The sequence below is a fragment of the Lonchura striata genome, chromosome 3, assembly GCF_050655825.1.
Source record: "Lonchura striata isolate lonStrDom1 chromosome 3, ASM5065582v1, whole genome shotgun sequence".
Lineage (NCBI taxonomy): Eukaryota > Metazoa > Chordata > Aves > Passeriformes > Estrildidae > Lonchura > Lonchura striata.
The window spans coordinates 15,420,494-15,436,816 of record NC_140705.1 but is presented as its reverse complement, the minus strand read 5'-3'; the positions used below and the strand labels follow the sequence as shown (position 1 = coordinate 15,436,816).

At 36.9% G+C, this 16,323-nt stretch overlaps 2 protein-coding genes across 3 annotated transcripts in view; both read left to right on the top strand.

Annotated features, from left to right (window-relative positions):
• Positions 1–12,925, top strand: part of TAF1B (TATA-box binding protein associated factor, RNA polymerase I subunit B) — a 44,247-nt gene extending 31,322 nt beyond the window's left edge. The window contains exons 9-15 of one of the 2 annotated variants that reach the window (XM_021525421.4): positions 1,093–1,240; positions 3,269–3,446; positions 3,750–3,796; positions 6,534–6,624; positions 7,076–7,146; positions 9,068–9,293; positions 12,260–12,925. In XM_021525421.4, coding sequence (XP_021381096.1) covers positions 1,093–1,240; positions 3,269–3,446; positions 3,750–3,796; positions 6,534–6,624; positions 7,076–7,146; positions 9,068–9,293; positions 12,260–12,452 — 954 coding nt within the window. In that variant the 3' untranslated portion in view covers positions 12,453–12,925. The remainder of the gene's footprint in view (positions 1–1,092; positions 1,241–3,268; positions 3,447–3,749; positions 3,797–6,533; positions 6,625–7,075; positions 7,147–9,067; positions 9,294–12,259) is intronic. The other variant, XM_085574534.1, reaches the window with a different exon arrangement.
• GRHL1 (grainyhead like transcription factor 1) overlaps positions 12,260–16,323 on the top strand; it is a 48,649-nt gene continuing 44,585 nt past the window's right edge. The window contains exon 1 of the mRNA XM_085574532.1: positions 12,260–12,374. The gene's annotated coding sequence lies outside the window, so the exon portion shown is untranslated. The remainder of the gene's footprint in view (positions 12,375–16,323) is intronic.

The window sequence follows — 16,323 nt, the reverse complement described above, 5'->3', positions numbered from 1 at the left end:
CTCAGTTTTTAAGAAGCAGTTTAGGGAATATGTGAAGGAAGTGGATATATGAAGGTTCACAGGCTGTGATGAGATACTGCACAAGTGTTGAGGCAGCTGGCTGGTGTCATTGCAAGGTCACTGTCAATAAGTTTTGAGCAGTTCTGGTGACTGCACAAGTCCTCGAGGGAGGCAGAGGCTACTTCCTCTCTACTTGGCACTGGCAAGGTACATCAGGAGTGCTGGGTGCTGTTCTGGGCTGCCCAGTACAAGGGAGACATGAATGCAGTGGAGTGAATCCAACAAAAGGCTGTGGAGATGGGAGAGTGGAGCCTGACAACTGAAGGGAGCTGAGAGTGCTGTGACTCCCAGCATTCTCAGTGCTGTTCATCCTGGAGCTGGAGGATGTTCAGGGCAGGTGTGATGTGGTACCTGCAGGAGGGTGCAAAGGAGGAAAACCAGATCCCCCTTAGTGGTATCCAGTGACTGGATGAGAAGAAATGGGCACAAATTGAAATACAAGAAATTCCATTTGAGTGTAAGGGAAAACAAAATCATTTTTCCTTTGTACAGTGGAGTTGGTGAAACACTGGAGCAAATTTCCTACAAGCGCTGGAAGCAGCCGTCTGTGGAGATTTCAGTATGTGACTGGACGTGGTCCTGGGCAGCCTGATTGAGCTGACCCAAGCAGAGACTTGGGTGCAGTGGTCTCAAGTGGTCCCTGCCAGCCTCCACCTTCTGTGCTTCTCTGACCTCTTAGCTCTTTAGACAGTTCACCTTCAATTGCATCTCTATTGGTTTTTTGCCAAAGCTCCCAGTTTTGGAGCATCTGGCTCTATAATGGGCATTTCACAAAAAAGGTAGTAAGGTGGTGGGAGATCTGAAGCAACTTTCTATTTTTTCTGTATATATTTTATGGGATTTAAAACTAGCATGTTTCTCTTTACTGCAATCTGGCTCCATTCTTGCACATGTGTTTAGTCATAGTGTGCTAGAAGAGTCTGTATAAATAATCCTGTATCAAACAATTTGGAATTTAACATCAGTAATTTTAAATAATTAACAACTGTGGTAATAGAGCAAATGTATAACCTCTCTAACCCTGTCTTTCAGTCATGGCCTGTATATGAAGAAGTATTCAACAAAATGCATGAGCTTGCAGCATTTTTAGACCTGCCTCGTTTTCCAGATATTACAGAAAGCTGCTTTCTTCATCCAGACATGCTGTGCATGAAGTACTTGATGGAAGCTAATTTACCTGGTAAATATTTTCCCTAGACTGAACTGATAAAATTTTTCTATGGTTTAGTAAACTCTAGCAAAAAGGCTTAAATTACTACTTCAAAAGTGCCTGCTCTTTTTCTTTTAATTTATTCCCATTTCAGCTTGAACTGAAAGATATTCTTTCTATAGAAAGCACCTTCCTCAAACATACAGAGTATGTGTTATGGGCCCAGATATGCAGGGGCACTCTGATGTTGGCTCTATAAGGCTGTGGAGTGGATACTTCATTTTAAATCTTTCAGTATCCATGTGAACTAAGAGGCACCTGTTGAATTCATGTGATATATTAACTTCAGCTAAATGATTCATGTAGTTGGGATTTGATTGCTTAGCTCTGAAATTCTCATATGTAATAATGGCTGTATATTCTTTAACAAAGAATGTATTTTGTGTATTATATAGTATTGTGTATTATTAATTATTTTAATATTAATTGATGGTGTGTGACAGATCAGCTTCTGTCTCGCTTGATTTATATTTTAGTTCTGAAATAATATATAGCATAAGTATTGACTTTTTTTGTCTATCCTAAAATTAAGTCATGAATATTGACTTGTCAAAGAAAGATCAGTATGTCCTAGTAGTGAACTCTCTGTTGGGTTACCATACTTTCTGTCATATACCACTGCGGCTGAAGATGAGTTACACAGACAAATGGCCTGTAAAGTTTTTTTTCTCAAAACATTCCAATGGCTCATAGTAGGGAAAGGAGTTACTGTGTTATTTTGCAATTAGTTACAATGAATAAAATTGTTTGTGTTTTTTTTTGTTTATTCACAATTGAATGAAGAGAAGATAACCAGCAGGTTTACAGCTAAAATTCTGGAGTAGTAATTCTGATTTTGTATTTTTACACCAGTGTTGTGATCGCACAGAGGATTACATTATTTTACAGGTTGTGAAAAAAGGCTGTAAATTTATCATTTTCAGATCTTTTACAGAGAAATGCAAAGCTAAGTACTCTTTGAAAATTACTGCAGAAAAGGAATATATTGTCCTTTTCTGCACAACTAAGATTTTTATCATGCATAAGCATTTTTTAAAAATTGAAAAAGGGCTGCTGCTGTTGTCTAACAACTCTAAAAGAAAGCAATGAATTGGGAGTGTTAAAGGACACTAAATACCAATGAAGAGACTATTTTATGTATCTGAAATAAAACTAAATATGATTCTAGTATTTATAAGAAAATTTAGTTTCCACTTTTTTTAACTCTTACTGTGATGTGCGAGAGGATTAAAAAGGAGTCCCTACTGAACTCTTTGTAAGCAGCAGAGTGTATAAATACAGCTGGATTAAGGTTGTACTTAGTCATACATTGCTAACCTTTGTGGAATCTGATGGTGATGTAATCAACTCCTGTATTTCTTGCTGAACAGGAAAGGTGAGAAATTTGGGGGATTTGTATCTGTGAAAAATAAGCAGAGTAATAAGAGCCTGTATAGATAGCCCGCTGTGTATCTTGTGGAGCTGCAGCTGGATCTCCCTGGCACAGCCAGGAGCTGTGGACACCTCAGCAGCTTCTGCTGGGGGAGCAGCCAGTGCTGCCCTGCCCAGCCGGCTTCTTTACAGCCAGCCCTGCTCCTCCTCTGTGCAGAGCTGATTCCTGCCACAGATGCTTAGTCAACATGAAGGAAAAAAGTTTGTCACAAGTTTTTTGCTTTTGAGGATTTTTTGAAAATACATTTATGTGGATTTACAATAGGCTTTCCCACAAGAATGTTCAGGATGATCTCACTACATTAGTCAAGTAACATCAAAGCACTATTAAATATGTGATTTTATTTTCCATATGAGAATAAGTCACAAGTGTTTTCCACGTAAGCACAGTGAAGGTTGTCAAATATTTTTAAAAGTATCCAAAAATAATACTCAGCCCAAAAAATATGGCTGTCAAATGGTTCTAAAAGACCTAAGCAGTGTTTTCCTCAAATGGCCAACATATTTGCACTGTAAAAATATTTCTAGCTTGTCTTAACATTTTATATTTTTATTTATGTTCATCAGATGAATTGCATAATTGGACTTGTCGAGTGGTGAAAAAGATTGGTATTGGAGAAGTGGATTTCCTGACTCTTATGCCTGGAAATAAGTCAAGAAGAAAAGTGAAATATGATGTTCTTGCTGCAGCAGTTATTGTAGTTGTGCTCAAATTACTGTTTTTATTAGATGATAATTATGAATGGTAAGTGTACAGACAAATCTGCAGCAACCCTCACTTTTCAAATAGTGCAAATGCTTGTCTCCGATTGTTTTTCTTTAGAGTTAAATTTATACTATTGGAATTTCAGTTAAGTTGAGTAGCTTAAACCATATACTTAAAGGCATTTTAGACATTGAATATTAGTTACTTTTAAAATTTGTTGGGTTTTATCTGATACTTGGCATAAAATTAGGATGTCATTTTTGTCCATTGTATTTGAACTTCATATGAAAAATGCAGTATTTGGATCTACAACACAGTCTGATTTTTAAAATTTTTTTACAGGTTGCTTTCAGAGTTTGCTGAAGAAAGAAATAAAAATAACACAGAAGGTACATAAATATTCTAGTAGAAGCAGTGTTATGATTTTGTAAATGAAACAGTTTTGCAATCAGGGTTAGAAAGACTACTGATCATGAAAATGTGTTTTTGTCATTCATTAAGGGCAAATTTTATTTGGAAAAAAGAGTAGATCCTGTTCATGTAAAATGGCCTCAGTGTACCTGCACAATTCTTATTGTTTGGGACAGGGGAGTTTGATACACATTTTGCTGGGTGCCTCTCTGCTTCTGCTTGTGCATGTTTGCCACTTGGTTTAGAGTTTTATGTGTGGTAGGTGGAGATGAATGGATATGCCGTGAAAAGGGAGCACACTTTGATCGTAAATAGCAGATACTTACTAGGGGCATCAAACCACATGTATGATAAAATCCAAACTTGTTTAGTCTTGTTAAATAAAATGTCTTAGTGTGTAACATATTTCAGATGTAATCTAGTTTCTTAGTCCAAATAATCCTGAGAGAGTGTGGAAAAGCTAGCAGCAATTAAGATGGAGAAGATAATGGTGTGAACATGGTTCTTTGAGGGCAGAAAGACCAAATCAAGGATTAGGAATCTTCAGGAAGATATTCTATGGCCCAATCCAAATCATTGTTGAAGATAAGATCCAAGATGTGTTACATTGGTTTATCTGTTAGGCCTTTTATCCAGTTTTGGGTAATTTTGACCCTTCTGATGCATTGTTTAAAATTTATGTCCATAATAAAATTATGGTGTTAGTCATGTGTGAGCTCAGTTACTGCTGTAACTAGAGACAGTCATCACTGTTAACTAAAACTGGTAATTTTCACATTCAGGTGGATACACAAATTTATGGTGGATTTTTTCTTTTCCTTTTTACTTCCCTTGAAAACTTGAAGTACACGATAGTGATAGGAGTGGGGAGTTGTGCAACTGCTTTACAAGCTGAGGCTCATTAATATCTTAATGGGGTTTCTCCCTTATTAACAAGTCTCATACCCCTTGGGAATTAACAGCTCATTCTTTGCCCCCTTTTTTACTTTAAAATCTGCTGGTGCAAATGATCCATATGCTCAGTTTTGTTGTCCCTGTGCTTAAGATGTCAGGGTGATGGTGAGCCGCCACACAGAGGAGCTGATGTGAGAATTTCTGTTGGACAACTGATCAGCACCAGAGCTCAAAACTGCCTCTGGCATTTTCCCAAAATTAGAGTGATTAAATGAATAATGGTTAATACTGAGTTTTAAAGATTCAATTTATGTTGACTCTGTTCTCAACTGAAGTATCCATTCTGTAGTCCTTTTTTTTTAAATTAAAAAATAGTGTTTCAGCTCCTACATTTCTTCAAGTCACACTGGAAGCAGTACAATAGATAGGTGTAGTTACCTACTGTGTGTGTTCTGTGAACTGCACACTTCCACAATACGGGTTTTGTTCAAATTAAAGGTGATTGAGATACATATAGATGTGTATGTGTGTATCAGAGCTGTATATTTTCCAGTCAGCTCAGCTACATCAACATCAAACCAGCAGTACTGAGGTTATTGCAGTGTAGCATCATGTCTCTGACAACAGGTTTGCATGTGACAGAACCTTAAAAATTCATAGAAAGTTTAACACAAATTTCTACCACCTCCCACACTGCTCTCCCAGCAATTTAGTAGTATTTACTTAAACCTCGTGGTTTAAGGAGCTCATAAAAGTTGTATCCAGACCTTTGAATTTCAAGGACTGCTGAGGGGTCTTTGTTCTTTTTTGCATCTCTTGCTTTTTGTGACCAACTGTGTTTTTAGAATCTAGACATTCTGAGGCAGGATAATACAAACAGCAGAAATGCATATAATACAAAAGGTATATGTTTGATTGTAAGATCAGTATATTCGCCTTCAGGAGAATTTGAACAGCTGGCTGGCAAAGCTGAGCATGATGCAAGCATTGCATGCAGTGCAGCTTGGGACATGGGGAAATGCAAAGTCTGGTTAATTCACAATGCAGATATTCCACCCACAGTGAATAAGAGTTGATTATTTTTAAATATATGAATCTACACCATATTTCTGTTTGGAACCCATATCCTTACTGTACCAAGTTGGTCTGCTTCAGTCTTGAGCTTCTTTGGAGGATCAGTGATAAAGGTGTTGCTAAAATATCCTATGTTTTCATGTTTTTGCATGTGCTGGTAAATACTTTTTCACATATCAACAAGTGAAGCTCCTGTACTCCAAACCATGAGAGTCTGATATGAAGACCATTGTGTAATTTATCTTTCCAACCCTGTAAGATTTCACTGGTAGTGGGATAGACAGTGTGGAGCTGATGAAACTATGTGAAATTTTGCATCTGAGCTTCTTAAGGTTTTATTTGTTTGAACTTAAGATTGATGCATAGTTCCATTAATCCCTTGAATTCAACTTTGAAACAGTTGAAGGCCACTCCACAGAGTGGAGAACTAGTTGATTTGGTAGAGAAGAGGTAGTTTCTAGGCTCACCTTTCCAGAAAAGAGGCAAAAGGTTTGACTTGTGCTAAACCTATGAAATCTAAGATATATGGGTCTTCTTTGCACTTCTTTTGACATACTGTTCTTTCACTCCATTTCTGCATTTCTCCTTATTACAGAATTATTAGCTCAAATGTGTTTTCTTTAAGCACATAGCATCAGGGGTAGTTTGTGTACAGGTGCAAGATGCACAGTCTTAACTGCTTGGAGATCACCTTCTCTCTCATTCCTTTCATTTCTTCCCAAACTAAAGTGTGTATGTTTTATTCAGGGGGCCCATATTTTGAGTTCAAGAAGTGGTATGAGGTAGTAAAGCATTCCTTGGATGTGGAGCAAAAGAAATTGGATGAAGAAAAAGCCAAGTAAGAGGTTTTTAAGTACTTCTTTTTTAAGGTAGACAGTTCTGCATGAACTCCTGATCCCTACAGAAATAAAAAAAGTTAGAAATTTGCTCCACATATCCATTCACCAAGCTTGAGTGAATAGAATGATTAAATTACTGTCTTAATTTTCTATTTACACTCATAATGTTTATCCAGGCTATTTATTAAATGTTCACTTACTGTGAAAAATAGCTTATACAGCTGAACAATTAAGTTTGATTATAGTAGATCTAGGCTAACATGCCTTGGTTTGCCTACTCAGAAAAACATTTCCTTTATATGTTGAAGGGGTAGTGGCTTTTAATAGCACTAAGCACTAGATTATTTTGATTTTAATTTAAAACTTCAGCAGTATTTGTAATAAGTTATTACTCATTTATTCATTAGGTCCAGCTTTCTTTTTAACAATGCTTATGTCTCTTACTGGTAGGTATCTATGGAGATGTGAAAAGCCATTGTTTTATTCAATCAAGAATAAATCTAAAGTTCTAAAGAGAAGACGTGAGTAAACTTTGCTTCTTCCCAGAAACACAGAAATCTGCTCCAACTTTTCCCATCATAGAAGATCTTCAGCTGTGACTGATAACATGTGCATCTTAAAATATTTTGTCTCCTCTCTTTCATCTCTGGATGCAATTAATGTAATACTGTTTTACAACCTATGGATGGAATTTTTCATACATGAACAACTGAAACTGCCTTTGCCAGTCTTCCTGACAACCTACTGAACCATGTCTCAGGAGTGCTCTTATCCTCATCTTCTCTAGTTTGTCTTTATATCAGAGTTCCTTGTGAGTTGTTGGTCTCCATACCTTTCCTGTCTGTTTCCTCCTTTAGTTTCTTGAATACTTTGGTATGAATATCCCAGTATGTCCTTTAGTAGATCTTGCATGTCTCTCTTCTCTCCCACTCCTTCTTGCAGTCCTCTACAGGAAGCAAGGAAAGCCAGATGCATGTGGTCAGAATGCAGGTACAGCTGCTGAATTTTAGTAGCTCTGGAAGTACTTGTGACAAGTTTCTGGGTTTTGTGTTGCCATAAAAGCAAAGAAACAAAATAACAAAACCCCAGTTGTCTGCAGAAATAAGGAAAACCAGAGTTTTATTCAACCAAATTAGATCTGGAGTTCTTCATTCTACATTTTACATTATCCAGAAAGCAGCAGGTATTTGGAGAGGGATATTAAGTGTGGCAAGTGGTATTTTTCCTTTTCTATGTTCTTTCCGTTTCTGGAAACAACTGGTTCAGGGACTTCTAAACAAGTTGTATAATTCTATTTGGTTTGAATTACGCATATTGGATTTCTCCTTCAAGAATGCAGTGGGGTTTTTTTAAGTACTTATCTTCAAAATCCTCTTTGGGTGATCCTGCAGTCAAGTCATGTTCCATGGAAAACCATGTTTACATGTATTTATTTCAAGCTGATTATTTACTCAGATGCCCTTTAATTCCTGCATTTATAGGAAAAGAGATTCCTCTTCTGGCTCTGCTTCTCTTGTAGCTAGAAGAGGACCACTTTAATTACAGAGCTTTATCATAATGTTGTGAGCAGTAGTATCACATAATTGCCACTGGGCAGGATTCATCTTAAAACAAATGTACCATAATAGAGACAGTGCTCCAGAACACTTATGTGCCAGGTACAGATTTTCAGAAACCTTCCTAAACCTTGGATTTTGATCACAGATTTTAGTGTCAACTTGAAAGACAAACTTCCCAGCCCTTGGATTATTTTAGGAGGTTTTTTCCTGTGTTTTTGTGTTTGTTTATTTTTTTTTCTTCAATACATGAATGAGTTTATTTAAATACAGCTCATAAAAAGAAGTTAAAGCTCCAACAATGTTTTTTAACTTGTGTTTTATCCTAGAGAAACAAGGCACAGGCAGTCATACAATATGTGCTGATCTATCATGATACCTTCTTTCCCTTCTCAGTCTCAGTAACTTAGGAAAGCTTGTCATTTGTCCACTAGCAGCAGGGAAACATGGAATGGGGTTTTTTTGTTGTTGGGGTTTTTACCAGTTGAAATTTGCACCATGAAAAGCTTAACCTTGAATCCATGTGTGTATGAATGTGCTTCCTATCAGCATAAAAGTCCTGTCAGTCTCAAATAGATTTTACATGTTTTGCTTTGAGTGCTCCACTACTAATAGCATCAGGTATAAAAGACGTGGCATTTTGAATTCTGTTTCAAAATGTTTCACTAAAACTTCTAAAGAGGATGGCAGAGATGACCTAGAGACTTCCAGGATTGCTCAGTCTTTCATGCAGAGGTTTAAAAAAAAAAAAAAAAAAAAAAAAAAACACCACAAAAGAAATTTTAAAAGCACAAATACCTCATCTTCTTCTTGTATTAATTACTTCCAAACAGTATTATGGTACCTAATACTTTTGCATTTGTTTCTTTTGTTTCTCTTTGCACAGAAATGGTTGTGAGCTTACAAAATCAGTTTGGCAAGCTGTCTGGTTCAGTGCAACATGCTGAAAAGCCAAATCCTTCAAGTTTTCAGTTAAGTTGGTCTGAAGAAAACAGAGATGGGAGTTGTTTTCATGGGCATAGCCTGAAGGGAATTTTGCAAGAAAAACGTGGTTTACTGACAGCCATGAACCCTGACTATTGGCTGTGTACAGTTAAACTATGTAATGAGAAGTAAGTATTCACTTTTTTGCTAAATGCATTTTGGAAAGTTCTGAAAGTAAAGTCCTGTACATATATTTTTGCAAATGACAAATACAGAGTGTGTGCACAGCTATGTGCTAACACACAGTTACAGTCATTTCTAGAAAGGGGTGTGTGAGGAATGGATAGTCTCGAACTGTGAGTAGACAAACTGTAACATGCAGACTAAGCAAAGTGAGCAAGAGTAGCAGCTAGGTGCAAATACTCACTTGGTTTCTTTACAGTGTTTTAGAAAAATATTTGTGATGCATCTTTCCAGAGAATGGAAAACCAGTCCCATTCCTCTCCTCCCTGGCCTCTAAAAAAGCACATAAAATTAATTTTCTAAATCATTATACTGATTTTTTGATGCCCTTAATCACAATGACTTCTGGATCATATACCAGACCTTGGTTCAGCCATTGGTTGTATTAAGAAACCCTAATCCAGAAAAGGAATGTACTTGTGAGTATCAGTGAAGAAGATTAACTCTGTAACTGGCTTGGATCCTGCTGAATTTCTTGTGTATGGTGTTGGAAAGTGTTTTTTTGAAATAAGGTTGGGTTACATTCATGTGAAATGAGATTTCATTTGTCTCTTGAGTAGCATGTGAAATATCTATCTGGTATATAATTTGAAATGGTATTCAGAGATCAGTAGACCTTTAGCGATATGGTCCTGATTTTAAACCATTACATTTCCCTTGAAAATAACTGGGTTTTACAAGTATGCAGTCTTTTCTATCCTTCAGTGGATTTATTTGCTTATCTTTATTTTCCTTTTCACGTTACTTTTCACATACTCACAGTGACATAAATGGGTTGGAATAATGTAAGCACAGTGTTACATTACAAGAGGTTTGGTTATATGGATTCATTCTTTTGTATGAATAAGAACATTTTTTTTAAAGGGAGTAGAGGTAATAATCCTTTTACCACAGATTTGCGTAAATCTTCTGTACACATTGAATGAGTGGATATTTTGGTGTATGTTTGTGTGAATAATCTTCCATGCAAAGTCTGTTTTTAAACCTACATTTTCATATGTAATATATTAAAATGTTAATGGCAAACTGTCATAGCCTTCATGAAACAAGATTTGAATTTAAATTCTTACCGGTTAAATTTCCCATTATATCATTTGCAATGCAAGTAGTTAAGTATACATCTGACACTTACTTAACATTGGAAAACAACATCTACTCCCTTAGATATGAGGGTTTATCCTCTTTGTATGTAGAACAGAACTAAAAAAAAAAAAAACTTACAAATTCTCTTTCTCTAAAAATCAGCATGGCCTAACAGGACTGCTAAAATGCTTTATCCCTGGAACTAAAGTGTGATTACAGTGTCAGCAAAGCTAAGATCAGTCAAATGATTGGTGAAATGCTTTTACATTTTAAAATAAAACTTTGTTTTAAACCGGCTTCTAAACTGATTTGCTATTCTATTTGTTTTCCATTGTTCTATTTTTTATATTGTGTCTAAACTATTTACTATTACACCTAAGTCTTTAGGTGATAGGAGTTGTCCTCAGTGTTTGTAAAGGTCTTTTCCAACCTTGAGGACAGTATAATTCTATATGTGATGAGATACTACAGAGTATGAAAAATGTTGTAATGCTTTTGAGGGTGTGAGGTGGGGCAGAGGATGGGATGTATGGCATGACAGACCTAGTTCCAGATTCCCAGTGTGCCAGGCTTGGAGAGGCTTTAAACTGTGCTCCCTGAAGCTTGGCTGGCACTCAGGATGGGTCTGGCAGTTCCTCCAGTTTGAGGTAAAATGTAAATGTTTGCTGGGCCAGAGGGAGTGAGCAAATGACTTTATAATCTAGTAATTAGCACACTTACCTGTAAATTGGGACAGACAGATCCCAGTCGTTGTTCTGGTAAATATTTAAGACAGCTGCTCTGAATCAGACACAGGGAACATTTTAAACTACTTCGCCACATCCCAAGGCATTACCTCGTGAGTTAGAAGATGTATTGAGTTTATAGGTGAATATAGCACCTGAACCCCCATATCACTGTACAGTGTTTTTATTTAAAAATTGAAACTTTGTAGTATTTTAAACTGAATTTGGGCCTTATCCAGTTTAGTGTTTTTCCAACCTACGTTGCTGAACTTAATGTTTACAGAACTCTCTCTGCAGATCATCCTCTGTGTCATCTTTTGTTTGGTCTGACACTTGTTACCAGCAAGTCTAGTGTGCTATTTTTCTTATATACTTCATCAATAAAATCACCTTGTTATTTTCGTTAACATTTTGACCACAAAAGCTGCAAAATAATGAAGCAGAAGGCTGCTACAGCACTAATTACTTTCTGTTGACCTCATCAGTGTTTGCTACAATGTTTTCTATTTTACTCCATTGACTTGACTTAGCTTTTCTCACTTGTTTCTAGGAATGTAATTTGTATTTAGCACACAAAGGCAACGGACAAGAAATGAATGGGTTATTATCCCATGACATAGTGTCAGGAAGGTGAGAGGGGAACCCTATGGAGAGAGGGCAGAGTAAAGAGCCTAAGGTGTCTGAATTGGATAGTCTTAGAAATTTAAAAAATAGGGTGAGGTAGTAATTTTAATACTTTGCTACATTTGCTAAAAGATGGAAGAACAGTGATTCAGTTTTCTGAAAGGCAGAGAATACATTCTTTGAATGTATTCAAAGAATATTCTGGCTGAGTAAGAGCCTGATTCATAGTGCAAGAAGTTATAGTGGCTTTTTCTTAGTGTGTTTGCATCAGCTCTGAAGATACCTTTGTTCAGTCTATACTTCGTGCTTTTGCAGGAGTGATCAATTCACAGGAATCAACACTGTAAACTAGAATGGCAATTTATGCTGTTGGTAAAGTGTAAAGTTTGTCTTTAATTACAGTTTAATATATAAATGCTAGCTAAATACTAAATGCACTTGTAATTTAGGGCTTTTGTTTTCTCCCCATTTATTTTCAGATTGTGTGGTCATCTGGCTCATTACAGAGAAGTGGAGTTTCCCCAGAGTTACCATTTTGTACTGAGCTTGTTCTCTTTTCTTCTGAGGATTCAGCCTTCTTATATCCATGATGAGGTGTGTATGATAGAACACAAACTTTTTAATAAGAAACTCTGTAAAAAACTAAAATACAACTCAGTGCTAAGGAAGTAAAAAAGGCCTAAAACCGCCAGTATTAAACCCATGTGAATTAGTTGGTTGGATCCCAAACCATGGTATTACATCTAAACTTATACTGATTCTTTTGTCTTGTGGACATTTTTTGTTAAGATAGTAGTGCTGAGATCTACTACTGTACTTCAGTTTTAGTGTCATTTTATCTATAATTTGAGTCACTGATACTGGGAAAGGAAACTGCCAAGGAAAATGTTAATGGCCATTTATTTCATTAATTTGCATCTGAGCCAACAGGAAGCTGTGAAATTACCTTTTTTGGGGGGATAATTGTACATATTTTGAGTGTACTGGACATGACATTAGCATCTAATATCATTGTGAGATTTTGCAATTAAAATACCTATTTTTTTACCTACCATTGTATGACAGTAAATATATTTCTAGAAAATAATTTTTATTTTGTTTTTAAATACTATGTTTACAAATAAAATAAGCAGTTGGTTAATGTTGTCATTGCAGTGAGTTTTTTCTTTATTATTTCTAAACAGCATTTCAGTTGTTCTGGAACAACTCTGGCACTGTTTTCTACATTTCCTTGTATACTGTTTATTTCCCAGCCTCTTGTTTGCCTGAGACTCTCATTTATGTTAACACCTTTCAGGTCCACTTCTACTTCAGGCTTCACAAATCTTGCAGATACTTTTGTATCTAGTATAAAATCTGATGCTATTTCTTGTGCAGTGGTAACTGCCAGGCCTCCTGTCATTCTTCTTTTTCAAGGCTACTCTTAAAGCCTTGAATTTCTTCTGACCACTTTATAATCCAGCATCTTCAGAAGCTTGTGCCCTGGCCATTCCACCAGTTTCTCATGCTTGGTCTTATTTATGCACCATGTTCTTATACTGTCCCAGACGACATGTAAATGAAGTTGGGTGCTGCCACTACATGAAAGACACCATAACAATTTACATACATATGTTGAACCTAGATAATGTGTAGATACTCAGATGAATAATGCTGCTTTCAGCTGAATGAAAATTAAATTAATCATTTCCAACCATCAGTACAGAATGCAGAACTTACCAAATCTGTTTGATCAAAACCAAAACCAACAGCTGTTTCTAAGCATTGTTATAACTAAGAAAAATGGTGCCTGCAGACTTGACAAAGAGTAATGACTTCCTCCCTGAGCAAGGGCTTCAGTGAGATGTAATCTGGGCGGGTAATCAGTTCAGCAAGTAGATTGTGTAGGGTTTAAACTATGAAGTTGTTTAAAAATTGGGAACAGGTGAATGATAGGAGAGGTGATGTACTCTACCTGTCTAGAGCAAGTGATAAAGTGGTATTTCATACATAAGCAGGGCAGACAGGACTGTTAAAAGTGACTTTTAATAGTTACATGGAAATACTGGCAAACCGGGAGGCTTTGCTCACTCAGTAGAGGCAGGAGGTAATATGGTGTCCTGATTTGGGGTGACACAAAAGGCACAGTTTGGGTTCAAGTTTTTACTTTTCCAGGTATTTTAATTAGCTATTGTAGCACAGGGATTTGTAGCAATGGTCCTGTAAAGTGACTAAGAGGCAGATGAGAAGGCATAGTTTTAGCCATACAGCACTGAACTGTGCTTCGTGTGGGAAAAGGAAAGAGACTGAATTACTACTTGGTTGTATGTGTTAAGAGATTTCATAAGTGAGCACAGAGTAGCATGTCTAAATCCATTGCCATGCTGTGCTAGATACCTCAGACTTCTGGCAAGGTGTGTCTGAACTGATGTTTACATTAGTGGACTTGGAACGTACCAGTTTAAATCTCCTCTTGTGTGTGGTGTTTGTGTTTAAAATTAGCCATTAGCTATTATGTTTGACCTCACCTGAGTGAATTACTAATATTTTTAAGTATTTGGTAAAATTATTCTTTGTACTTTTTCTAGATGAGTATTTGTATCAGTTAAAAATCTACAGAAGTGTAATACACATTGTCACTCTTTTCAACAGTGCTGGCTCAAATGACTGAAAGCGTCTCATTCTTTTTACTGTAATATCTGTTAAAATGTTGAATTAACTATCTAAAAGACACCTCAGTATACATAAAGGATTAATTCAGAAGTCTTTGAGGGACTTATGCACTTAATTATAGGTAGAGCTTTCTTCTAAAACTACTGTAGTAGTAAAATCTGAGCTTCGCAAATTAAAAATACTGTGCTCATTGCTGCATTGTTACAAATGTAAGAAAGCTCCCTTAGATGTTAGACTAAATTAAGGCTGTACTTTAATAAATTGCATAAAGCTTGCAGTTAATCATCAAGAGCCATGTGCCTTCTGGACACATAGGCTAAGATTTAAAATAAAGGGTGTGCCCCAAAAATGCTTTTTGTTAGTTCTCTGCAGTTTAATCAATCAACACGTGTGTTGGAGCGATGGTGTTGAAGAGCTGAGGAGCCCAGGAGTGCCTTCGTTCGGTGAGGAGCCGCTGAGCCAGCGGCTCCCAGCGCAGTTAGTGCGAGCCGGCAGCGGCCGGACAGACAGACAGACAGACAGCTGCGGGCACAGCCGAAGGGCAGGGCGTCTGCAGAGCCCAGCACTTCAGTCACCTCCTCTCTTGGCTTGGAAATTACAGCTCCTTTCTTTAACTAGCTGCTGAAAGCGTCCAGCTAAAGCTCAGCTACATTTTTGTACTTAATCTCGTGTAAATTTTGAGTAAAAGAGGCTCCTCTTGTTTAGTTTCTTACTCTAAAATTTGAATGACCGTTCTTAAGTAGATAGATAAAGGCAAATGGGGGTTTTAGAATAAACTTTTTGAACACTATATACTGAGAAGACTTAATTAATTATTAACTTAGACAATAGCAAATCAGTCATTCTAAGACCTTTATGTGCCTTCTAAAGTGACTTTTCACTTTTTCCTATTTTATGTGTTAGAAAAAAAAGTTTAAATGGGCAAAAGTAACCTGGCTTTACAAATTCTCCTAAATGCAAGCTTTCTGTTGTTTTCTGCTGGAGAAATACGACAGATGTTTCATTTTCTTTTGAAAGGCACAGCCTTTAGCAAAACTGGTATTTTACCCTTACTAGTTTTTCACTACATCAGTGTGTCTGTGTTCTCACTATGAAATGCATCTCAGTCAAATACATTTTTGTTTTGAAAGTTTTTGCTGTTGTCCAGACATGAAGGGGAGGTATTTCACTTGCACAAAGTGAAGGCCCTGAACCTGATTTAGCCAGAGAATGATAATTAGCACAATGCCTGTAAGCAATGCTGGTCTAATTTATTTGTCATAGTGTATTGCATGGGCTTCACTGTGATTACATATTTTCTATACCATTTTCAGCACGACCCCTGAAACAATCATGTGTAGAAGATTTAAGAAAATTTCATGCACTATTGCAGGCAAGCCAATGAGTATCTTGCTTTCTCATAACACCTTGGAAATCTCAAAAGTCCTTCCTCAAATGACTTTTCTCCTGTTTTGGTCAAATAAGACCTGCTTGTTCTGAATAAAAAATTCAGGATATTGTAATAAGTTGTCAAGAGGATGGGGAGGGAGGGCTGGGAGCAAAAGAGCCAGGGCCCACAGGGCTTTTGGGGCAGGTAAAGTCTGGATATGTTAAATCCCCAAATTAATCCCCAAAGGTGTCTGCCCCCTAGATCATCTGTCCTTTCCCCATGTCAGGTTGAGCAAGTTTTATTCTTCATGTGTGGAGAAAAGTAACGATAACTCTGTGTAATGAATCTTCTATTTTGATCCAAAATGGAATGGGCTTCCCAGCACATATGGTTGTACATATTTCCTGGCTGAGCATGTTCATGTGTGTGTTGGTTACAGCAGTGTTGCTCCTCATGTGTGAAGCTCTTTGTCCCTGGCTAGGTTAGATGAGGGAGAGCATAAAGGGGATGCCAAGATGTGGA